Source organism: Bombus pyrosoma, linkage group LG17, assembly GCF_014825855.1.
Source record: "Bombus pyrosoma isolate SC7728 linkage group LG17, ASM1482585v1, whole genome shotgun sequence".
Classification (NCBI taxonomy): Eukaryota; Metazoa; Arthropoda; class Insecta; order Hymenoptera; family Apidae; genus Bombus; species Bombus pyrosoma.
In genome coordinates this window covers 311,463-334,999 of record NC_057786.1, presented here as the reverse complement: position 1 = coordinate 334,999, position 23,537 = coordinate 311,463, and the positions used below count along the sequence as shown (strand labels likewise).

The window sequence follows — 23,537 nt, the reverse complement described above, 5'->3', positions numbered from 1 at the left end:
TGAATTGATGCACAATATTTTCATACTGTCAGAAATTATTATCAAACGACCTTAAATAATCTCCCAACTTTCACATATTATATATAATTAAATTTATCTTTTATAAACTGCAGCACACTTACATAAAGAAATATATAGTTTTTAATTTAAAAAAAAAAAAAAAAAAAAAAACTAACCTTGAAATTTTCAAAGTGTATGCACCTGAATAAAAATGTATTAATCATTCGATAACCGCATCCATAACCTTTATTAACCTTTTTTTTTTTATTTATAGCGCATTAAAATGTGTTATATATTATACCTGAAAACATTCAAATGTACGGATGATGCAATAAATTACTTACTACTTATAGCATTAACATTTATGAAAAAGAATTATCCTATAAACGGGTAAAAATCTTTTTTCAAATTCGAAACTATAACATCTTTATAACGATATAGATACGCGATTTGAATTCATTTATTTTTACTTATTTTCAAAATAAAATAGAATAGAAAAAAATATAATTATCTATTACACATTTTATACAACCAATCAAATTTCTTATAGAATGCACTCTCTCGTGAAATAGTAAAACTACCGATATGCTTGGAATGCCCTCTAGAAAGAAAAGCGCGTAGCTGTTTCTTCAATACATGTTGAGTGGATCTTCTCGTTTCGTCGACGGAAACGTACTACTTGCACATCAATTTGCGAATCAATAGTTTTCACATGCAAGTAGTAGCACTATATATATATATACATATATACATATATATACATATATATATATATATATATAGAGAGAGAGAGAGAGAGATAAATCAAAACAAATATAATTTGGAAAGAGCAAATCGAGTTAAAAGAGATTAAGAGATTTGAAGAAATATAGAGCTAAAATATTTGATTAAATTTCTATGGAATTCCTTTTAGCTTACTAGGAAATTCCGGAAGTTAAGTAAGGAAAGAGGAAAGTCGCCATTTTGTGCTCATTGAGGAGGATAAAGACTTCGTGAATGACGGCTTGATTCAAGCCGAGTAATATTTGTGTAATTATTGTTCCTTTGTTTTTCCTTCGCCATTTGTTCGGCTCTGCCGTGTTAAACAGCGTTGATGATTGGGATTCCGCGTGACGATCGACATAAGATCACGGTTAAAATCCGCAACAATATGAAAAGGAGCTCTAGTCGTGACACTCCTCCGCGCGTCAAGAGAAGTAGATCATCAATGGGACGGTAAAAATTTTTCATAATATACTATAAACTCTATTTTTAGAAATTTATACAAAGTGTGTATTATTTTACTTTGTATTTCCTTACTAGAATAGATACTTAGGTATATAGACTTAGAGATGGTATATAACATTACCTAGAGGTAACAAGTACATATGTATATAGTAAATCGTTGAAATTTTTGGTTTTACGATATAACAAAAAGTATTTTAGTTATAGTTGAACTATTTTAATTAATTTGCAGGTATGATGATTCTAGTGATGAGCGAATAACTCCTGAAAGAATTCGTCGACGTAGTAGAGGTGCAAGAAGTCCCAGTCCTCCAACGCGTGCCTCCTCTCATGCTCGTTACGTAGAATCGAGCTCCCATAGAGATGATTATTTAAGAGCACCCAGAGAATTACCACCAGAACGTCCGTACAGTTATAAAGTGCTTTGTATCAGTTCAATTCACCCAAAAGCAAGTGACGAAGTGATAAAAGATACTCTTTATAGAGAATATAAGAAGTTCGGAGATTTTTCTATTAGAATTTCTCATGAATTAGATGAACGTGTCGCATATGTTTGCTTCAGAAGTTCAGAAGATGCTAGAGATGCAAAGCATGCAAAACCGAGAATCATTATGTATGACAAGGTGGCACTTGTTGAACCAGTTTATGAAAGACCTGATACTTACCGTCGTCCAAGATCGATCACGCCCCCTGATTATGAAAGATACTATGCCAGAAGTCCTGGTCCAACAGATAGACATAGGCCTTTAGAAAGATATGAAAGAGTTTATGGACCTCCAGTTGGTTTGCCTCCACCGCATAGAGAAATGAGGCGCGAAGCAATCCCTCCTCCTCATCATGAATTTGTTAGGCCACCAATTCATCATGGCCCACCCCATGTTCATCCTGGTCCACCTCATCATTATGGCCCTCCAAGGCATATGATGATTCGACATCCAGTTCATGGATTTGAACGCGTGGAGAATAAAAAAGATAAATTTCCCAATTATTTACATCATGTTTCTCCAGAAGATGACCCACTAGCAACAAGAACACTTTTTGCAGGGAACTTGGAGATCAACATTACAGAAGACGAATTAAGACGTATCTTTAGTAAATATGGAATTGTTGATGACATTGACATTAAAAGACCTCCGCCAGGTACAGGGAATGCTTATGCTTTTGTCAGATTTCAGACATTGGATATGGCACATAGATGTAAAGTTGAACTCTCTGGACAATATATAGGAAAGTTCCAATGTAAAATTGGATACGGGAAAGCTACACCTACCACAAGAATTTGGGTTGGTGGTTTAGGACCATGGACTTCTGTACCACAGCTAGAAAGAGAATTTGATCGATTTGGGGCAATAAAAAAGATTGATTATATTAAGGGCGATAGTAACGCATATATCTTATATGATTCAATTGATGCAGCACAGGCTGCTGTAAAAGAAATGAGAGGATTTCCTCTAGGTGGTCCAGATAGGAGGCTGAGAGTCGATTTTGCAGATGTGACTCCTGGATTTGGATATAAACCAAGACCCTACCCAGAAGAAAGTGGAGAGTTTAGACCAAGACCAGTAGATTATGAACCTCCTTATGATCCTTACGGGCCAGACAGCGATTTTGGTTATGGACCAAGAGGATTCCGAGGTAGAGGATCTGCTCCTTGGCATGAAAGAAGGGGCGGAGGAAGAGGGGGTTATCGTGGGACATATCCAGAAAATTACATGAGAGAGGAAGCCGATTGGTCTAGCCGCAGACCGCCTCCAGAATTAGAGTATGAAACACCGAGAAGCTTACGTCGATCTTTATCGAGAGAACCTGGTGTAGATAGATCAAGATCAAGATCTCCTCGTAGAAGGCAAATTGACTCTGATTCCGATTCAGAGAATACTCGTAGCGGAATGCTTTCTACTTCTCGAACATTACCTGAAGTGGCAAGGAAATCAATAGCAATTTGGCAAGGAGCACTAATCTTAAAGAATTCTCTATTTCCAGCTAAGTTCCATTTAACCGATGGTGACACAGAAATAATCGAGGCCTTGATGAAAGATGAAGATGGAAAACATATGTTGAGAATTACACAAAGATTACGTTTAGATCAACCAAAATTAGATGACGTGTCAAAGAGAATTCAAACTTCTAGTTCACATGCTATTTTCCTAGGACTGGCTGGTTCAAGTACAGTTATATCTACAGATGATGCTAATGTTCAAACCAGACCGTTACGCAACTTAGTATCATATTTAAAGCAAAAGGAAGCAGCTGGTGTCATTTCATTGCTTAACAAAGATACAGAGGGAACTGGGGTGCTTTATGCATTTCCACCTTGTACATTCTCTACAGAACTATTAAAACGAACCTGCCCGAGCCTCAGTGAAGAGGGACTTAAGGAGGATCATCTGGTAATCGTCGTTGTTAAGGGGGGTAGTGCTTAAGTTTCCTCGATAATCATAAAAATAGAACCGATGCATGTATATACTGGCTGGAGTGTTTAGTACCATTTCTCATATTAAAAATGAGTTGCAACTTTTTAAAGAAATACTTTATATTTGAAATGTGCAAAATTTTAGAAGATTTATAATATGAATCTGTCTTATGATCTTTCTTCTCATAAATCACCGTATTTGCATCGACAAAAAATATTTGTTAAAGATTGTACATTATATAATATAGATTGAAATTTTGTATTAAAAAAAAAAAAAAAAAAAAAAAAAAAAAAAAAAAAAAAAAAAAAAAAAAAGAAAAAAAAAGAAAAGCTTAAACAAAAGGTATTGAAACAAAAGTATCAAAAATATTCAGAGTAAACATACATGACACAAATTTTTTAAATAAGTAATTTTATTAATAAATGTTATGTAAAATGATACATACGATAGTTTCAATAGTGAAAGAAATTTCAAGATATAAATTCAGGTATTTATTACATTATAAGAAAATTATTATCTTAAATCAATGTAAACAATTCCTTTCGTACTCTTTTTCTTTTCATTATGAATGTTTAGGGACATCGAAAGGTTACTAGACGTAAAAGCCTGTATATGCATAAAAAGAAATGAAATTATTATGAATCTGAATTGCAAGAAAAATTTAAGTTATATTAATAACAATATTAAAGTAATAATAATGATAATAATTCTATACAGAATGTTATTTTAATTTTCAATCAAATATATTGATTAATTTTTATTACAATATTTTCAGCTATTACGTATATATATATATACTCTTAATTTTTCTTTTTATTTAGAAAAGTATTCCTAGCGTTTAGCATTAAAGCAATTCAGAATTCATTAAGTTCTGAGGAAACGCTTAATTAAGTTATTTTAATTATCATAAATAATTCGTAAGAGACGTAGATTTAATTTGTATTATAATCGTATAATCTGCGCATATATATATATATATATACACACACACACACGCACACGCACATCTACACACACACATACACACGCGCGCGCGCGCACACAGTTCTTTCATATTCAAGTGAAATCTTTTAAAAAATATTTTGTTTTCAAAATTTCATGATGAATCTTCTTTTACAATATGAATCTTAATGAAGATAAAGATGAAATATGAAAGGTCTGGTTGAAACTATATTTGATACAGTAGTTAAGTCTAGTTAATTGTAAAGCTGCATTTTATGACTATGTAGAATTATCCGTGTGATATATACATCCAACACTTATGTAAGTGAATTGTGCGAACGTGTTTTGAAAAGTGAACTTAATGAAAGTGAAAGGACAGCATATCCCTAAATAGCTCTATGTGCTTCTCTTCCAGTGAAACAGGACAGAATCTAAAAAGACAGTGTTTGGTGATGAATATTTGAAAAGCATAGAAGAAAAAAAGCAGAACGTGTACAGTGAAATGTAAAAAAAAAAATCCAAGTGTTTGTGCTTGGCGACCAACACTGTGACGCTCTTTTAAAGTACTATTTTAAAAGTGCGTTATAGCATGGCGCAACCAAAGGTGCAGTGGTTCAATAATACTATAGTGTCGGAACAACAAATAGATGACTATTACGCTGAGTCAATGCGTTCATTATTCCTACTTTACCTACCAAAGTTTCAGTGGCGTCAAATGAAAGTAAAGATTGTTGCATTAGAAATGTAAATGATTTTAACGGGAAGAATGCATTAATAATTTCAGTGGCATTTAAACATGTAATAACGACCTATTTAATAGGGAATGAAAATTTTACAAGAAGAAATACTTAGTTAGTTTCAGTGGTATCAAAAGAAAACAATTATTATGTAGGAAAGTTTTAATTATATTGCTTAAAAAAAAAAAAAAAAAAAAAAAAAGAAAAAAACAGGAAAAAGAGAGAGAGAGAGAGAGAGAGAGAGAAAAGAAAGAAAAGAAAGAGAGATGCATGCTGTGACTTAACTTGGTCGTATGGGTTGAACACAAGTTTTCTCGTGAAGTTGATCGTGAATTTGGTGGTGTGATTTTCTTTGTTTTGTCAAGAAGATCTTTCTCATCTTGCTTAGACCAATTGTGTAATTAGTGTTGTCTGTGGTCTGTGGCCATTTTCGGTTCTCCCAATTTTCAAAAAGTAACAAGCATTGAAGGAAAGAATAGCATTTCCATGTCTTGAATAAAATAAAAACAGTCGTGCCAAATGTAAAAGTGAAAAATGGTCGGTGTCGTTTCAAAGTGTTCCTTTTTAAATTTTAAATTCAGAAATTTTGTAAAAAAAATCCATTAACATTAAAAAAAGATTTGTTTCAGAACAACCACAACGAAAGGATAGAAGGATAGAAGAATTCATCTTTACTCCAATGTATTTGATACATTATACAAATAAATTATTTAAATTGGCAAATACTTCAAAGTGCAATTCTTTTAATACTGAAAAGACACGCAAAATAAATTACATGCAATAACCTCTCATCTATCGTTCAGGCAAAAATATTAGTATAGTACCATCTGATGGCGGAAGTAAAAATTAATTCGTAGTAGTAAGAAATTTACATTTCACGGATTGACTTATGATATACTGAAATCATAAAATTTCATTGCTCTCATTATATTTGCTACGTTATAATTAAATTTTGTTCAATTTTTTATTTCCAAAAACTGACCATAACAATTGGAGATTAAAGTCAATATTTATAAACATATTACACATACTTGTATATATATATATAAATAAATCAGTTAGGTTATTTTATTTTAGGTTATCGGTTTATCAACTTATATATAAATATAAATTAATCAATGACCTTTTATTTTTATACATAAAACTAGCACTAATTAAGAAAAACTGTTTTTGGTACAGAAAGTTGCATTTAGAAAATCTGATATTAGATTACCTCACAAAATATATAATTGTAAGGACAATTACTTTTTACTAACACGTATATTTATTACATTCTCGTACTTATAGACAAAACATAATTATTTTTCAATACAAAAACGTTACATGGTCATTGTAAATGAATCAAAATTTTTATTTTTCAAATATTTATAAAATATTAATCGAAAAACGTTACGATCTATACATTTATGAACATTCTAAATATTTAACATCATAAAACCATCACATTAGTTTATTATAACAAAATATCTTTTGCCATGCTTCATTTAAATAAAATATATATTAATTGAATGTAGTAAAAATATAACAAAAGCGGAGCATAAAATAATAATTGCAAACAATTTACTAACATTTATTTTTACTGCAGCTTACTTAGGGTTTTATTGTATATGTAGCATAACCTTAAAATTATAGGTTAACATGTGTCCTGTTTTAGAATCATGAACAGTATTAAATACATTTTCGGTGCATTCTTAAATAGAATCAACTTTTGAACTTTTAAAATTGTTTCTTTTTTTCATTTGTTTGTAATATTTTACTGCTATGTGACATTATTAGCGTGGTACTGTTAATGAATACAGTAGAGAACCAATTCTAATAAACTATTATTTCTAAAATGTAGAAAAGAAATGAATAATATATCAAAATAACACTTTTTAATAACAAACTTTTAGTCCCTCTAATTGAAACTTGATATTGTTCTACACATAGGGACTCGTGTTAAATGCATACACTATTTATTACACATCATGCACAGCAAAGAAAATCAGCAAAAAAAATAATTTCTGCTCGTAACTTGCCTTTTCTAAGCTGTAACTGAGAAGCAATTCATATTTTTATTTTTATTGTAGTTTGGAATTACAACTGCAACACATATTGCAATTTCTATTAATGGACATTATAAAATTGTTTCTAAAAAAAAATTGTTTCACAAAACAATTATTATTTCATATTGTAAATCTTATTAAAACAAGGAAATTAATTAATAGTTTAAATTTGACACACGAAGGACTATAAAAATGTCATATTATGTGGGAAATTTTTCCATATTTTAAAACAATTTAAGTCTAATATAATATAATAAAAAGTAATAATGTATATATGTATATAACATAAAGAAATATTTGAAGCGTACCATTTAAATTTTCTACATTAATAATGTGTGTATATTAATTTGATATATATTTATATTCTTGAACTTTAAGATATTTCCAGCTTTGGATACTAAAAGACAAAGTATTTGAAATAATAGCATGTTTTTGTCATTCAACTGTTAGTTAAAATATACTATTGAGGGATTTAAATCAAGACAGTAAACTTTAGCAAAATGTGTTAACAATATAATACTAAAGAATCTTACACTGATCTTAATTGGAAAAATTAAGAGGAATATATGAATATTCCTCTTATTTTTATATTTCACAATATAAAGGCAATTAAATACTGACTGATATACACAATTGAAATGATTATAAAATAGTACCTACGTGATTCACTATGTATGTGTATACATACATAAACATATGTTTATGTAAATATATATACACATATACATATCTTAGTATGTGCGTTTATGTATGCATATATTCATGTACTCAATTGTTCACTTTTAAGGTTTACGATTTAGGAAAAGTATCTAAATAAATATCAATGTTACTCTTTCTCTTATTACTTAAAAAATACAGTTATGGCATCGCAGTATGACTGAATATCTATAAAAATTAGAGTCCCTTTTGGCATTTTTATTTTAATTGCGATCGTTGTAGGGCTTCCCATTATAAAAGGGAGCTTACTCTTTCCAGTCTTTCTTAATTTCAAATGACCATTCCCACTTTAGGTGTTCGTGTTTGTCGTCATCAGTAAACAAAGAGCTTACACTATAAGAACCACGTGCCATTACTCCAGCTGGCGCATCCTCCGTTGGCGTTGTATATGATTGAATTTCCGTTTTTGGAGGATAAGAACCCACCATATGCATCATCTTATCCACTGAAAGGATAATAAGGCAAATGAATATTAAACATGTTAAGCCATACATACAGTATTGTCAGTACTTTGTTTTGAAAATACCTGTGACACCTAAAGCAGAAAGCATTGAACAGAAATTAAATATAACGGTTTAATATTAATTTAGTAATTTAAATTAGACGTAATTAAAAATTTTAAGTTAGCAATAAAAAAGAAAGAAAGTCAAGATATAAGATAATATTTTATCTTTAATGAAAATTTTACCTGGCATTCCAAGACGATAGGTTTTTTGAACATATTTTAGGCCATGCACAATTTCACGTTGAACAATGAAGTCAATCCTGATTCTGTAGCTAACACCTTCTTTTATTACAAATGTCTGTTTCTTTAACTGAGAGAGGTCACCTGTTAAATCTAATTCCATATCTGGCCGATCTGCTACACACAGCGCTAACTTTTTTACTATTACTTTCCTGGGATCATTTGGATCTATAAAATTTTAGAGCATCATACCTTTTATTTATCTTCTATTTTAGGTAATTTATTTTAAATATTTAACGAAATGCGCACCTACAACAACACCACCAGACTTTGCTTCTCCCAAAAGAGTTTCTTTATATTTGCGTAAACTTTCATCTTCTTTATCTGTTTCTAGGATTTGTTCTATCGTTTTTTCTGGAGGGGGTTTGTAGTTAGATTCCACTTCTAATTCTTCTTCTACGGAGTCAATGTGATCGGTATTAGGTTCTGACATGTTTACTGTGACAAAAACATATTTTATTAATAGCTTAAATACTATAAACTTAAATATTATAAGTCACATGAGAATGTTTCAAGTATTTTATGAGAAATCTTACATCACGGATCCTGATAAATATTTCACTTATTTGACAACAGAACTTCACAGGCTAAGCAGTTACTGGATTATGAGAATAATGAAAAAGTTGGTTACTAATCTTGGTTAATAATTGATCAGTAATGAATCTGATGCTTCTAACAGTAATAAACGTAACATTATATTTAATCATTAACCAATTTTCGAAATTCGAACATCAGTACAGATATATATTTATGACGTATAGATATAACCATGTTGATATGCTTCTATAGAATATTTTTAGATGATTCAAATTAAAAATTCAGTATAAATTATTCATGTTATGTATTTCTTCAATAATTTTATATTACTAAGAAATATTAAGTAATTATCCGATTATAATATAAATGTGTGAATTATTCGGACAAGAAAGTGACAGAAAGATAAAAAATGTTTGAACAGACTTACGAACGAAAAAAAAATTCATAAAAAGTACTTTTCAACTAGAAGAAATATAATATTCAAATAGTGCGCTTACCACAATTATAAAATAATAAGATGAAGCTTGAAATGAAAACTTGGACAGAGTTATTGGCAATTTCTTAATCCTGTTTGCCACCCCTTTGTGATTCGCCTCTGAAAGCGGAAGACATGGACAATATGGCGACTTCAAAAGGGCGGGTACTTCCTGTTTTAATACTTTTTTAAGGTTAACTTTTCCTTCCATAGGTTCCTGTATTATTTCTTGTAGAAAAGGAATAGTTTATTTATATTATCATTTTATGAGATCTTTTGATTTAGTTAATATGTATGTTTATCTTAATCTCTTGGTCATTTAAATATATTACAAATTTCCTAAATTGTGTATGTGCGTATATCCTTTAAATCTATAGATCGCCTCCCCACGTTTTTGTATATACATATTCATTTTTAGGCATTAATTTATTTAATAAATTAAGTAGCAGATTCTTTGCAGGTATTTGTGTCAAACAGTTATTATATTTTCACGTTAATTGTTAAAAAAAAAATTGCCAGAAATTAAGATAACCTTAAAATGAGACGATATTTTACATTCTGCCTATGAAATTTATTTTGAATAAATTAATTAATTCTTATTTGCAATACAAATATACATATACATTATACAAGAAACATTATTACCGAATAGAATATTACTCTCACATAATAACTAGCAATTTTACTCATTGGTTAAAAGAAATTGACAGTCATCAATTTTATTTATTGGTTAAAATAAATTGACAGTGTTCTATTAATGTTTCCATATCCCTTTGATTTCTAAAATTTGTCTTACATTTCTGAAGTTTCTGATATAATAATTCTGGATGCACTTTGGCTAATTCCCTTAATTTATCTAAAAGATAAGTATTTTATATATAACAATTATATTACAATTTGGATATTATATTAAAATGCATTCTTAATTTAAACATTATTACCTAATGCAATATTTTGAAATTTGCTGTCTGGATCATCCAAATATATTATAATTGTGGTATACAAAGTATCTACATGTCCTTTATTAAACTGTATGTCATAATCCTTAGGTATTGCGCTCCAAACTTCTGTTAGAGCTTCTAATGATATTACTCTAACATCATCACATCCATCATCAAGTCTTTTCAAAAGTATTGGATATATTTTATGTATGTATTCCTCCGCGAGGTGATCAAACTGCTTCCGGATACACATTATTAAATACATAGCTTGCAAAGAATAAAATCTACTTGTTTTAGAATTATCATCTGCAAGACTAATTAAAACAGGAATTATTTGATCAAATATTAAACAAATATTTTCTTCATCATGATTTGTAATTCTCTCCATAACAGAGTCTTTTTCATATTTATTTAAAAACGAACATAAACAAGTTACTGCAGCAGTACGTATAGCTTCAGCAGTTCTTCCTGCTGTCCAAATCAATCCAGGAAGTATACAATCTTTCAAAAATTGGCTAGAAAATTTTGTATCCATAATCTCATTTGAAGATCCCCGATTAAAATATTCTGATAATAAAATAAAATGTTTCAGTCTCAATTCAGGATCTGCATCATCCGTCAGAGTTTGTTTTAGAACTGGTAAAATAATGTTCATATTATAAGCAAAAATTTGCTTGGCATAAGTTAAACATGCACAAAAAATTTGAGATTCTGGATCATGAATTGACCATGATTTATAGTCAGAAAATGTTGAAAATAATTGGCCAATGTATTTATGATATAACTCTCCAACGTTATCAAGTGAATTAATGCTAGCAAGTATACTTAGTAATTCTTGTGCTTTCAAATTTATCAAATTTTCTTGTGTCATAGATAAAACAGTGAATATTATTGTAAATAATTCCTTTGATATAAGTTCGCAATCCTAAAATTTGTTTAATATATTAGCGCAAGAAATAAACAAAATTAATGATGTAGATATTTATAAAACAAACCATTTTGCATACTAAAAGTAAAGAAGAACAGCAAGAAAGTATTTCTTTTTGATATGCTCCTTTTTTACTTTGACAGATATGCGATTGTTGTAAGAATTTTCCAATATCTTCTAATAATGGCTGAAGTGTACACTGTTCACTACCTTTTAAAACTGCAGAAAATACTTTTAAATGACCTACGGATGGAGTGTCTTCAAGAGTAGGGATTATCAAATGACAATAGATTTTCGGATGTACAAAATATCCTAAATATTCTGCAGCTCTTTCTACATTTTCTACAACTCTGTTGTCTTCATCATTACAAGCTCTAATAAATAATTATTGGTCAACAGTATGATTAGTTAAAGATTAATTTGATAATGTATATTTTAATACTAATACATTTACCGATACATAGGAGGCAAGAGTTTTCCAATATGCTGTATTATATCTTCTTCTATGTTTAAAATAAATACACAAAGTAATTGTGCAGATCGTACTCGTATGTCCGCAATCCAATCTCCTAATTCCAAACAAATTCCATTTATCAATTTACTGAAGCATTGTTGTGCTATTACACGGCATCCTAAGTTTGGTCTAATAACTGCAAGAAATTTATAACGACATAAATAATATTTTATAACAATTTGTTAACTAAACATACCATTAGGGTAATGATGACGATCTTTGGTAAGAAAATCCAGCTTGTTTTTCAATTTTTCATCATTCTGGTTTTCTTCTACATACGATTGCCCCGCAGCGTCCCAAAAGTTGTCAGCTTTTTGTCTAATTTCTTCTAATTCATCATGTAGACCCGTTAAAAGTAGCGGAAGAATTTTATGCCACCAGTTATATCGATCTTTTAGGTTTAGATGCCAATAACCTGCTACTTCTATTACGGCTATGAAACAGTACAATGATATTGAATATAATTTGTTTAAATAAAGAATAAAAATAATGAAATACCTTTTCTAACAAGACCATTCTGATCAAACAACCTTTCTGCCATAGGTGTAGCTACTTCTTCTATAGATTTACTATTTCCATATTGGATTAAATCTCCTATTGTTTTAATAGAAGCGATTCTAATTCTATGATGTTGGTGTGTAAAGTTATTTAGAATTGGTTTCACAAAGTTTTGCGATTGTGCGTAGAAATATCTTGACAAATTCTTTGCAAATTCAGATATACAATCACAGCTTTCTCTTTTAACAAGTGGATAATTGTCCGCTAGACCTTGTACTAAGATTTTTGTTAAATCATCAATGTATAATGCTAATAAGTTTTCGTATTTCAGTACTATTATTTTTAATAACGTAATACACTTCAGTCGAACTTCTTCTGAAGTCTCTATTTGCTCAGAAGAACCTAATCTTTTGGATAAAATTGGGAGTAAATGCATAATATACTTATCGTTCGGTGCTAAATTAATTATAAATAACTTGATAATCTCCAGTGTTCGATCACGACATTCTTCTACAGAATCGTTTAAAATTCTCAACACATATTTATTTATTATATCCCATAATTTTACGGTTTCATTCTCAGATTGCTGTAATTCTAACAATGTGACAACTTCTTTCAAACCTTGTATTCGTCGCTTTTTTACTTCCGATTGTAACATAACACAAATTCTAGTAAATTCATTAATTGCAGTTTCCACAGACATTCTGATAAAGCTTAAAATATTTTTAAAATTTCAAACAATTTAGAAGCTGCGGATTTTGAAGCTATAGTTGATCCTATTGTCATAGCAACATTTTTATTGATCCATTTGTTTTAATTCGAATGTGTTCACCAATTATGTATATAATAATTGCATTCAAGTTAGTTAAAGGAAAGAAAAAGTGTTATTCTATTTTCTGTTAAATTTATATTATTATTTCATATATTAGCGTAATACGTATATTTATGATCCCCACATTTTCAAATGTAGTTATTATTTGTTAAGTGAGCAGTAGTACAAATTTTCTAAGTCAAAATATACAACCAAAATTCGCATATACAACTAAAACCAATATCTTGCAATCTATTTTATGTAAGTTTATCAGTTATCAGTTCAGATATACAGAAACTTAAATATATAGAAATTGTCAAGCAATTCAAATGTGTGTGTGTGTGTGTGCGCGCGCGCGTATGTGTATCTATATAAAACAGGACTAGCATGATTAATTCTTCATAAAATAAAGTAATAGACAAAATTTAATAGATATGTTTTGCATATGGTCCTCAGATATGGAAACTGTCAGTATGTTTGAAAGATATTATCTCATCGTAATTTTTAATCTTCCAAAGAGACATTTTTAAACAAGTATGACATGGATTCTTTATTATGAATACGCCTAATAGCCTCTGCCAGCAAAATACTGATATCAACAGTTTTTATTTTTGGACACTGCATCTTTTGGACGTCATGAGGAACAGTATTTGTAACAACGACCTAAAAATAATATCTAATTATAGATTCAACTTTTAAAAAACTTACATACATATATGTACATATATACAGTGCCACCTAACTCTGCCACCCTTAATTACTCTCTCATTTGTCATGGTACAAGAGGAAAAAAGTGTTTCGAGAGAAAGTTATTATATTTCAAGGAGGAAGTTAGACTATAACAGTAAAGTTCATCTCAAGGTCATATCTTCTGAGATTTTAATAGCAAAGCTTTTTAAACGGAATGACCTACTCTTTTCTTTACCATTAAGAAGGACGAGAACAAACTACATCATCAGATGGGACACCCTGTATATAGATGCATGTATGCACATATTCAATTTAAATGGAAACAATTAAATATCTTGGCAGATATAAAAGCCACGTAAAAGTATCTCAGACAAAAACTATAGTATATCAAGGAGCCATGCTGATATTTATCTAACCTTGAATTGTCAAACGGAAATCAGCTAAAAATATACAATGCAAATCTACATGTCCATTTGAAAACATAATCATGATCTTCACAAGACTATTTAAGATCAAGTAAATGTCAGTGAAATGGTTTGCTTACGAACTGCTTCACATAACTTATGTCATTTTAAATAAGCTGTTAAATATTATACTACCTCATCAATTGGAGATTCTTCTATTAATCTTGGTGCATCAGAACTTAAAAGTCCATGCGTAGCTAGAACATAAATTTTATATGCTCCTCTTTCTTTAAGAACTTCTGCTGCAGCTACATAAGATTGAACATCATCTATCATATCATCCTGAAATATAACAATGCATAATAATGTAGAAATTTACTGTAATGTAACGCAATGTAAATGTAATGTAATCAAATGTACAAATTTTTAATACACTGTTCTGTTTTCCTTAATTTTTACATTTGAACATACATACCACCATGATAGCTATGCGTCCCCCTACATCCCCCACTACATTGATTGGAGGCTTTTCTTTTGCAGGATGCATCGGCACACCAACGCCAACTTCCATTGTTCGTGAGGCCAATGCAGGTGGAGAATAACGTCCATCATTCATATCTGACTCTGCCTCTCGCTGTTCTCCATGAATGACTGCTATTCCTAAACGTAATCTTTCTGCATAGCTAGTTGCCTTTTTTGCACTACCAGGATTTCTCGCAACTATCACTGAATTGTGATAATCTGGTATCTAATAAAATAAAATTCAAAGTTAAATCATAAAATTCTATGATAATCAGTTTTACTAATATTATTTACGCACAGATTCTTGAATATATTGTAATAAAAACGGACTAGCACGCAAATTATCCACTGGTACATCAAAAAATCCTTGTATTTCCTTCTGGTGCAAATCCATTGTAATTATATGTGTTAAACCACTCTTACAAAGCATCTTTGCTAATAATTTAGAAACTATACAACCTCGTTTACGCATTTTGCATTGCTTAGAATAAGGCAAATATGGAATTACACCAACAATATTCTTTGCAGAAGAAGTTTTGCACGCATATGCCATAATCAAAAGTTCCATTATGTTATTGTTTACATCTTTTGTTCCTGTTTGAATAATATAGAGGTCTTTGCTACGTACAGAATCTCCAATTTCAACCATAGTTTCACGGTTTGATTTATGATACACAGAACATCCTCCATGTTTAACACCTAATCGACTAATAAAGCAAAACAATTATCAAAATTGCAGTATTGAATGATTATAAATATACATATATATTTGTGAAAACGTACTTGGCAATAAGATTAGCCAATTCTGGATGGGAATTGCCCGCGATGAGTACAATATCTGAAGATACAGGTTTGTCCATATTGTAAATGCTTCTAAAAATCAAATGAATATATAATCTGTAACTTGTTTCTTTAAAAGTATACGAGAAAGTATCTTATTATCTTATATAAATAAAAGTCACACAGATCTCAGTCACTTATACTTTTATATCACTCATAATGCTTAATAATGACATAGAATATTTAATGTAAATACCTTATAACATGCAAAAATACGATAATAGATTAAACATCTATATTGAATTACGTATTATAAAGTATTTCTAATACCATAAATTAGATTATTCTTTATTTATTTATGCGTTAGTATTTCTATAATCCTATTAACGAAATGCTGTTAACTTATCAATTCGAATGTAAAGTATGGTATCAATGTATCAAGATCAGGTCGAATTCGATCTAATTCTCATGTTTCGTCTCTTTGTCGATTACATACTGCTTCTTGAACAGCTGCTTAATTTCAGAAGTACCAACTTATTAACAAATAGCCATAATAAATCAAAATTTTTATTACGTTTCCTCTATAGTTCTAGAACTGAAAAAGCTGGAATTAAATTTTTATGATATAATTCTTGATATAATTCTTTAAAATATTTATTTTTTTTTTTAAAAGCGTAATAGCGTGTTATTTTAATTTCTTTTTAAAATTTCTTCGAATTACTGCTTGTTTACGTTAGGATCCTTTTCGTATCTGATATACTAATATGATATAGTATTTCTTATTAATACACTGAATAAATCAAATATTTAATTCACGTGTTTTTGCAATTTATTTTGTTTGTTTAAACAAACAAAACAGGATACATTACAATAGCAAGTTCATATACTTTAGCAGTATTTTCTGAGATCTCAAAATTATAGTAATAAAACTTTTCATTTGAATAGGGCATTTTTATGTCAGTAGTTGCATCACAATGTTGTATCTCTTTGTATTCATGAATGTATAGAAAATCTTTAATAATTATTTGATAACTAATCGATCGATTATAAAGGTACAAAGCAATAATGTAATGAAAAAAGGTTATATCATAATATAACATACAGTATTAAAATAGCAATGACATTACATCGTAATTTTATACAAATATTTTTAATATACGTGTTACATAGCGAATAAAGTGACACTAAATATTCAAAGAATTTAAAATATTTCCCGACTTCTGTTACACATATGTATCGTACTATTTTCAGACCAAATAATGCACACTACTAGAGCAGATACTTCTGAACGAAGGTTTGAAATACAATGTAAATTGGAAGCAGAAATTGCTTCTTTAGAAGCATTGAAAGAAGCAGAAGAACGAAGCAGGAAGTTAACCAGTAATGTTGTAGGAATTCTATCTTCTTTAGAACAACGTCTTGCTACATTGCGTCGAACTATACTTCCTGTTTACAATGAAACAGGGAACCTTCAAGCGCAACAACAAAGTATATTATTATAAACTAAATGCAATTATATATAAATATATATTAACACTTTTACAGTCAGATTCTGTTGCTATAGCTTTTTTTATTGGGACATTTTCAGCAAATGACAAATTAATTAAATAGTATTGTTTCTAATTTATAATATTTAGTTCAATCAGTGTGTCTGATCGTTTTAATGTTAATCATATAAATATTTCAAATCTGTAATTTGTCATGTAATAGTATAATTTCGTTTATTTTGTCTTTACAGATATAGAAATGACATTAAATGCTTTAGATCATGCTATTGGGTACTACGGAGTCTGTCAAGAAGTAGAGGCTACAGTGAGAGCTGGTCCAGGAGGATCTGGAGGACTAGATAATTTTTTGGAAGCAATGAACCGTCTTTACAATGCTCAACGTTATTTTCAAAAAAATAATCCAAGCTCCGTAGAATTAGAAAATGTAACAAGTTTGTTTGTTGTTGGTTTAGATGCTTTATATGCAGAATTCCATGATATTTTAACTAGACAAAGTAAACCAATTCTTCCAATTGTTCTTTTGGATTTAATTGGATCAGACGAAGACACTAGTGGTGAGGATGCCCCTCAATCCCTTTGTCAATTACCAGAAAGTATTTTAGGAGATTTACTTAAAATTGCTGCATGGTTGGAGGAGAGGGGACACCGTGAACATGTAAAAATTTATGCATCTGTACGTTCTGCTATTGTTTTAAGATCTTTACAGTTGTTAAAAGAACATCAAAGGAGTGCTAGCGGTGGCAGTACACATGCGGGAAGTCCTTTACCAGTAAGAAACTTAATAACATATTCTTTTGATCATAATTAATGGATTATTTACAATTTAATACTGGTTATATTACTATTTGTAGAAAACAAAATTTGGGAACAGACATTCATTGGGAATTCAAGAAAATAGTGGCAAGAGAGCTTCTAAAAGATTACAGCATGCTTTAGAAAAAAAAGCTAGTAGAATGTTACTAAAAGCTTCTCAGACTACTGGTTTGGGATTGTCTTTAACTGCATCTAGGAAGCCACCACCACAGTTATCTGGACATTCTGTAGAGGATACAGCACCAGATGAACAAGAAATGGAAAATTACTTGCTGTTAACGGTTGGTCTTCATAAACTTATGCAAGCGGAACGGTCACTAGTTGCTAAAATTTTACCGATTAGTCTACAAGCACAAGTATTAGAGGCTACTGTGCGCGAAGCTATGGATCTTGTAGCTCATGATGGAGAGAGTATAGCAACTCGTGCTAAAAGATGTATCGTACGACGTGATTTTTCTGCAGTGCTAGTAATCTTTCCAATTTTAAAACATCTTGGAGAATTAAAACCAGACTTGGAACGTACTGTTGAGGGCTGTGATTATGCCCTTAGATCAAAATTTACTTCTGTGCTTAATACTCTAAACATAACTGTATGTTGTAACGCAATACGATTGTGTAATGCAAATTTTATTTTAAATTACATACTATATAATTTAACAATATAGGGGGCAAAAGCATTGGAAGATTTTGCGGAAAGTGTCAGAAATGAATCTAGTTCAATTTTACCTAAAGACGGTACTGTAGCAGAAAGTACAAGCAATGTCTTAGTTTTCTTGGAACAATTAGCGGAATATGCAGATACAGCAGGAGCTGTGTTAAGACGCAGTGCTGATATGGAAGGTGCAACATCTATAAAACAAACAGAAAATATGTATAGAATTGTTCTTGGCACTTACATTAGTTGGTATCACTATTTCCTTATTTTTGGACATGTTATGAAAATATTACAAAACTTATTAATATTGCTTTTTATTTTTAGAAAAGGTATTAGCACAATTGAATTTGGTGCTTGTGAGTAAAAGTGATACTTCATATTCGGATATTGCACTAAGAGCTTTGTTTCGTTTAAACAATCATAATCATGTTATAAATGCTTTACGTCGTAGTTCCTTGATGGAACTTTTATTATTAGCAGAACCTAGCGCAGAACAAACATATCACGATCTCCTGTTGCGTGATAAGGCTAACTACGTTTCTACTACCTTTGCAAAAGCGCGCGCTTATCTTGAACAACCCTTCGATGAACCAGGTTTGTATTTTGACAATTTAGAAACACTTTATAATACTGAATAAAAAAAAAAAAAAATGCTTTTGTAATAATATTTATTTTGAATATAACATTAACTATGTGTAATAATGAATTACGTAAAATTAAAATACACGAAATTATTTAATATTAACTATGGAGGTTTTAATGATATATATCAATTGTGTAACATGTAAATAGAAAAATGTTAAGAATGAAGATTTAGGATTTTTATTGTTTTCACAGAACCAGCAGCAAAAGCTTTGAAAGAAAAATTTTTGGGATTTACAAGAGAATTAGAAGAAGTTGCAAAATGTCAACGTTCTTATTCCGTACCTGATGCTCGATTACGAGAAGAATTACGAAAAGAGCTTCAACAAGCTATTGTTCCTCTTTATATGAATTTTCATAACAAGTATCGAGGAATATCATTCTCCAAGAACCCAGCTAAATATATAAAATACACTCCGGAACAAATATCTACATTAATTGATACATTCTTTGATACAACGGCATAATAAATAAATAGAAAAATTTAATAAACACCCATTTAATAAAGCATATTTAGTTACAGTATCTATGATATTTTTATGGACTGAATCCCCATTCCCCGGATAGATTGCACAGGTCAGTGGATCTGCGACGATTGAAATAGATCTCGGTCCAGCCCCACTTTATATATATTTATAATATATATATAAAAAACAAGTAACGTCCGATTTAGATTCAGCAGCTTATACATGTAAAATGATAATGATAGGAATACAGTTTGGACTTTTACCATTTATGTACAATTATTTGTTATAGAATAATTCCTTCTTCTGTCTTTCTCTCTTGGCTTTCGTATGCACTCTTAAACATTCATACACGCGTACCATTTTCCTCTACCTCTGATATTTTATTCTTTTAGCCATGTTGTGCGTATGAATTACAACATGAAAATTGCAACAACATGAAAATACAGGAGAGGTAGAGAATTGAAATCACACTTGTATCGCTCATTTCTAAAACTTACATGATTATCTTATTCCATGGTATGTATATAGTAATATCAACCAATTTAGTTAAAGATGAAAATCATTTCATGTTACATACTTGCAATTGTATATTTACAATGAAAGATACAATTTATGATTAGTTTCGCTTGAATTATTAGCTGGAAAATTCAATTTATTTAAAAATTAAAAACAACTCCCGTTAATATGTAATGTTCATATTCAAATATTTTTTACTTTAATGTTTTTACTGTATCGATCTCTTCATATACCAAAAATTAAAAAATGACAAAATTGTATGATTACATTTTTAATCTAAAATATACAATGCAAATTTACATAAAATGGTTCAGCTCTTCTATTAAATTGATTAGTATCTAGTGCGCTCACAAACGCACATACATATATGTTTAATTTCTTATAATTCGTATGTAATAACTAATATTAATAACACACTCTAATATACTGTACATTATCAGTTCAGTTTTCATTTGGCTTCCTTTCTCTCATCAGAACATTCAGCTAATGTCCAAAACACTTAAATTGCATATATTTTCTTCTTTATCTTTTTATACGCATTATATAAATTGGTTTGTGCGCTTTCATGGCAGATGCTTGTAGAGAGATGGACCGTACAACGGGGTTTTTTAATCAAAGTTAGATGTCCTGCTGCAATCAAGTCCGATCGGAGGAGGGGTAGTACATTTGCACATGCTCCACCGTCGTTGGACATTTAATATTATAGAAGGAAACATCTGCGTTTTGGTTTCACTTGAAGAACAGGACACAATACTGCGCGAATTGCTTCATCAAATACTGTTTTCAAACCTTTCTGAGTAAGAGCAGAACATTCTAAATATTTTACAGCACCGATCTCTTTTGCCATGGACAAACCCTAAACATAATTTAATGCAAAGTTGTTATGTTATTAAATTATTATAAATATAGAGTAACAGTAAGAGGATAGTTAATAAATTAAACAAATACATGCCTGAGGATATGTAATAGGTGCAAGTTTTTTATCTTTTAACCGCTCAATAGTCTCTTTGTCTTCACGTAAATCTAGTTTAGTCCCTACTAAAATAATTGGAGTAGCTGGACAATGATGGCGTACTTCTGGATACCATTTAGCACGAACATTTTCAAAACTGGCGGGGTTAACAAGGGAAAAGCATATCAGAAAAACATCTGTCTGTGGGTAAGACAATGGTCTCAATCTGTCATAATCTTCTTGGCCTGCCGTGTCCCATAAACCAAGATTTATTGGTTTACCATCCACCATAACATTTGCGGAATAATTGTCAAATACAGTTGGAATATATTCTCCAGGGAAAGCGTTGGTAGTGTAGCTTATGAGGAGACATGTTTTACCTACTGCTCTGTAGAAATTAATCAGTTAGAGATAATTAAATTGACTGTGCAGAAATTCTGATAATGAAAAGGTTAATTATAAATGGAACATGAGTAAACAATTTTTACATTATCAGAATAAAAGTCATAAAATAATATAAATTTGAATGAAATTTTAACGAAGACGAAAAAAGGAAGAAAGAGGAAAACACGGAGGAAAGTAATACCTCGAGGCGATAAATTATCTGAAAGCTGATAATTTTAAATTAAGGTATTCTGATTTTCTTCAAAAAAAAAAAAAAAAAGAAAAAAAAAAAAAGAAAAAGAATACATATTAAAAAGTATAACGGGTGTGGTACTAGCTTTTAAATAGTTCTTGATCAGGAAAAACCAATCGCCAAGGGGTACTTCGATGATTCTTTAGATCAAATAATGTGGATCGAAAACAGGAAAAGGCAAACATATCACAAAACATTAGAGTAGGTATTAAAATACTCACCCGTCTCCTACGACAACACATTTGATAGCTTGCATCCTGAAGGTTGGAACCGTTCACAAGTAGAAATATCTACGTAAATTCGCAGGAAGGGAGGCTAGTTCGATTCGACAGAACAGGAAAGATTAAGAGAGATAGACAAGGAGTGGAAATGTCGTGAAATAGAAAGAGAGAACATAAAGGAAATAGGCGCAAGAGAGATAAATAAGTAGTGTCAAAAGTAAGATAGAAAAAGATCATAAAATGGAAGGATGTATAAATCAAAGGAAAAGTGGGAATGATATAGGCAAGAAAAATTATAAGTACTTGTGTAGAACTATGACAGTGGTAATAAACAAATATATACTATAACGTCCTTGATGTCCTTATTTTGTGATAGAAAACGCAGTTGGGGGTCTTTCGTTAAATGCAGCACTCCTGACCTCAATATATGGCCTCAATAATGAACGTAGACTTAAAGGTTTTATTTATTTTATAAGAATTAAAATGCTATTTCTATGAACACAACAAATTTTAAGCAAATGCTTTACTTATTCACTGTGTTTATGAATATTGTTTTAGAAACATATTTAATTTCAAATAATTCATTTAAATGGAGGATCGGATACACATGAAATAATGGTTGAAATGATAACCAGTGCACTGTAAAGTGTAATACATTTGGTGGGGATTTTTACGAATGCGCATCAGCTTAATAATGCATTCACATGCACGTAATACAATAAAAAATACGGAAATTTTGTAATATATATTTCAAAGTTATGCAATCTAAAAATGGTTAGAAGCTCAAATTAAAAAAATTACAAGATTTTGCTTTCATAAAAGTTACGTTTATATAGAAAATCTATAATGTTTAATTACAAAATCTATTATCTATAAATTTCTTAATTTTATTCTGATAGAAATTAAATATTAATGCTAAGAAAATTAAAATTAAGCTAAATAAAATATAATCATAAATTGTTTGATTATCCTATTTGTTGCAAAATTCTTAAAGACGAATCTGTAACCTACATTTTCTAATTTATCAACTCACTAATTACTGTTAATTGATAAATTGCTATGTGGAAGGACCCGGATTAATATACTGCTATATCAATTTGTTTCTATTTAACATATCATTTATAAGAAGAGGATTGAGAACCACTGCTTTATATATTTAAAAATTTGATGATATAAATCATATGGATCAAGAAATATTATGT

At 30.1% G+C, this 23,537-nt stretch overlaps 6 protein-coding genes and 3 long non-coding RNA genes across 12 annotated transcripts; 5 read left to right on the top strand and 4 right to left on the bottom strand.

Annotated features, from left to right (window-relative positions):
- Positions 1 to 812: 812 nt before the first annotated feature.
- LOC122577117 (RNA-binding protein spenito) lies at positions 813 to 3,939 on the top strand. The gene is made up of 2 exons (XM_043748214.1): positions 813 to 1,215; positions 1,457 to 3,939. Exons 1-2 carry the CDS (start codon positions 1,094 to 1,096, stop codon positions 3,645 to 3,647), a joined length of 2,313 nt encoding a protein of 770 aa, XP_043604149.1. The 5' UTR covers positions 813 to 1,093; the 3' UTR covers positions 3,648 to 3,939.
- Positions 3,940 to 8,182: 4,243 nt separating this feature from the next.
- On the bottom strand, positions 8,183 to 9,994 carry LOC122577124 (rho GDP-dissociation inhibitor 2). 3 transcript variants are annotated; one of them, XM_043748232.1, is made up of 5 exons: positions 9,859 to 9,994; positions 9,074 to 9,262; positions 8,768 to 8,992; positions 8,606 to 8,614; positions 8,183 to 8,524 (listed from the first exon to the last, which is right to left on the bottom strand). In XM_043748232.1, exons 2-5 carry the CDS (start codon positions 9,255 to 9,257, stop codon positions 8,325 to 8,327), a joined length of 618 nt encoding a protein of 205 aa, XP_043604167.1. In that variant the 5' UTR covers positions 9,258 to 9,262; positions 9,859 to 9,994; the 3' UTR covers positions 8,183 to 8,324. The 3 variants fall into 3 exon arrangements, with proteins under 3 accessions (XP_043604167.1, XP_043604168.1, XP_043604169.1); XM_043748233.1 differs by lacking the exon at positions 9,859 to 9,994 and adding an exon at positions 9,361 to 9,514; XM_043748234.1 differs by lacking the exon at positions 8,606 to 8,614.
- LOC122577131 lies at positions 9,888 to 12,243 on the top strand. The gene is made up of 2 exons (XR_006320073.1): positions 9,888 to 10,001; positions 11,849 to 12,243. It is a non-coding gene; the product is annotated as an uncharacterized LOC122577131 (long non-coding RNA).
- LOC122577130 lies at positions 10,008 to 11,207 on the top strand. Its single transcript, XR_006320072.1, has 3 exons — positions 10,008 to 10,296; positions 10,886 to 10,984; positions 11,075 to 11,207. It is a non-coding gene; the product is annotated as an uncharacterized LOC122577130 (long non-coding RNA).
- LOC122577116 (dynein axonemal assembly factor 5) lies at positions 10,523 to 13,473 on the bottom strand. The gene is made up of 6 exons (XM_043748213.1): positions 12,718 to 13,473; positions 12,416 to 12,652; positions 12,160 to 12,355; positions 11,773 to 12,079; positions 10,778 to 11,702; positions 10,523 to 10,692 (listed from the first exon to the last, which is right to left on the bottom strand). Exons 1-6 carry the CDS (start codon positions 13,418 to 13,420, stop codon positions 10,556 to 10,558), a joined length of 2,505 nt encoding a protein of 834 aa, XP_043604148.1. The 5' UTR covers positions 13,421 to 13,473; the 3' UTR covers positions 10,523 to 10,555.
- Positions 13,474 to 13,609: 136 nt separating this feature from the next.
- Positions 13,610 to 16,434, bottom strand: LOC122577121 (phosphoribosyl pyrophosphate synthase-associated protein 2). Its single transcript, XM_043748223.1, has 6 exons — positions 16,181 to 16,434; positions 15,928 to 16,017; positions 15,443 to 15,851; positions 15,098 to 15,370; positions 14,818 to 14,964; positions 13,610 to 14,191 (listed from the first exon to the last, which is right to left on the bottom strand). The coding sequence occupies exons 2-6, from the start codon at positions 16,002 to 16,004 to the stop codon at positions 14,033 to 14,035; spliced, it is 1,065 nt and encodes a 354-aa protein (XP_043604158.1). The 5' UTR covers positions 16,005 to 16,017; positions 16,181 to 16,434; the 3' UTR covers positions 13,610 to 14,032.
- A 425-nt stretch (positions 16,435 to 16,859) lies between these two features.
- LOC122577118 (exocyst complex component 7) lies at positions 16,860 to 20,067 on the top strand. 2 transcript variants are annotated; one of them, XM_043748216.1, is made up of 7 exons: positions 16,860 to 16,976; positions 17,176 to 17,412; positions 17,663 to 18,201; positions 18,284 to 18,835; positions 18,911 to 19,145; positions 19,225 to 19,494; positions 19,738 to 20,067. In XM_043748216.1, exons 2-7 carry the CDS (start codon positions 17,184 to 17,186, stop codon positions 20,007 to 20,009), a joined length of 2,097 nt encoding a protein of 698 aa, XP_043604151.1. In that variant the 5' UTR covers positions 16,860 to 16,976; positions 17,176 to 17,183; the 3' UTR covers positions 20,010 to 20,067. The 2 variants fall into 2 exon arrangements, with proteins under 2 accessions (XP_043604151.1, XP_043604150.1); XM_043748215.1 differs by having other exon boundaries at positions 16,879 to 17,004.
- LOC122577125 (ras-related protein Rac1) lies at positions 20,026 to 22,937 on the bottom strand. The gene is made up of 3 exons (XM_043748235.1): positions 22,336 to 22,937; positions 21,478 to 21,865; positions 20,026 to 21,381 (listed from the first exon to the last, which is right to left on the bottom strand). The coding sequence occupies exons 1-3, from the start codon at positions 22,368 to 22,370 to the stop codon at positions 21,226 to 21,228; spliced, it is 579 nt and encodes a 192-aa protein (XP_043604170.1). The 5' UTR covers positions 22,371 to 22,937; the 3' UTR covers positions 20,026 to 21,225.
- Positions 22,657 to 23,297, top strand: LOC122577128. Its single transcript, XR_006320070.1, has 2 exons — positions 22,657 to 22,792; positions 22,894 to 23,297. It is a non-coding gene; the product is annotated as an uncharacterized LOC122577128 (long non-coding RNA).
- The last annotated feature ends 240 nt before the right edge of the window (positions 23,298 to 23,537 follow it).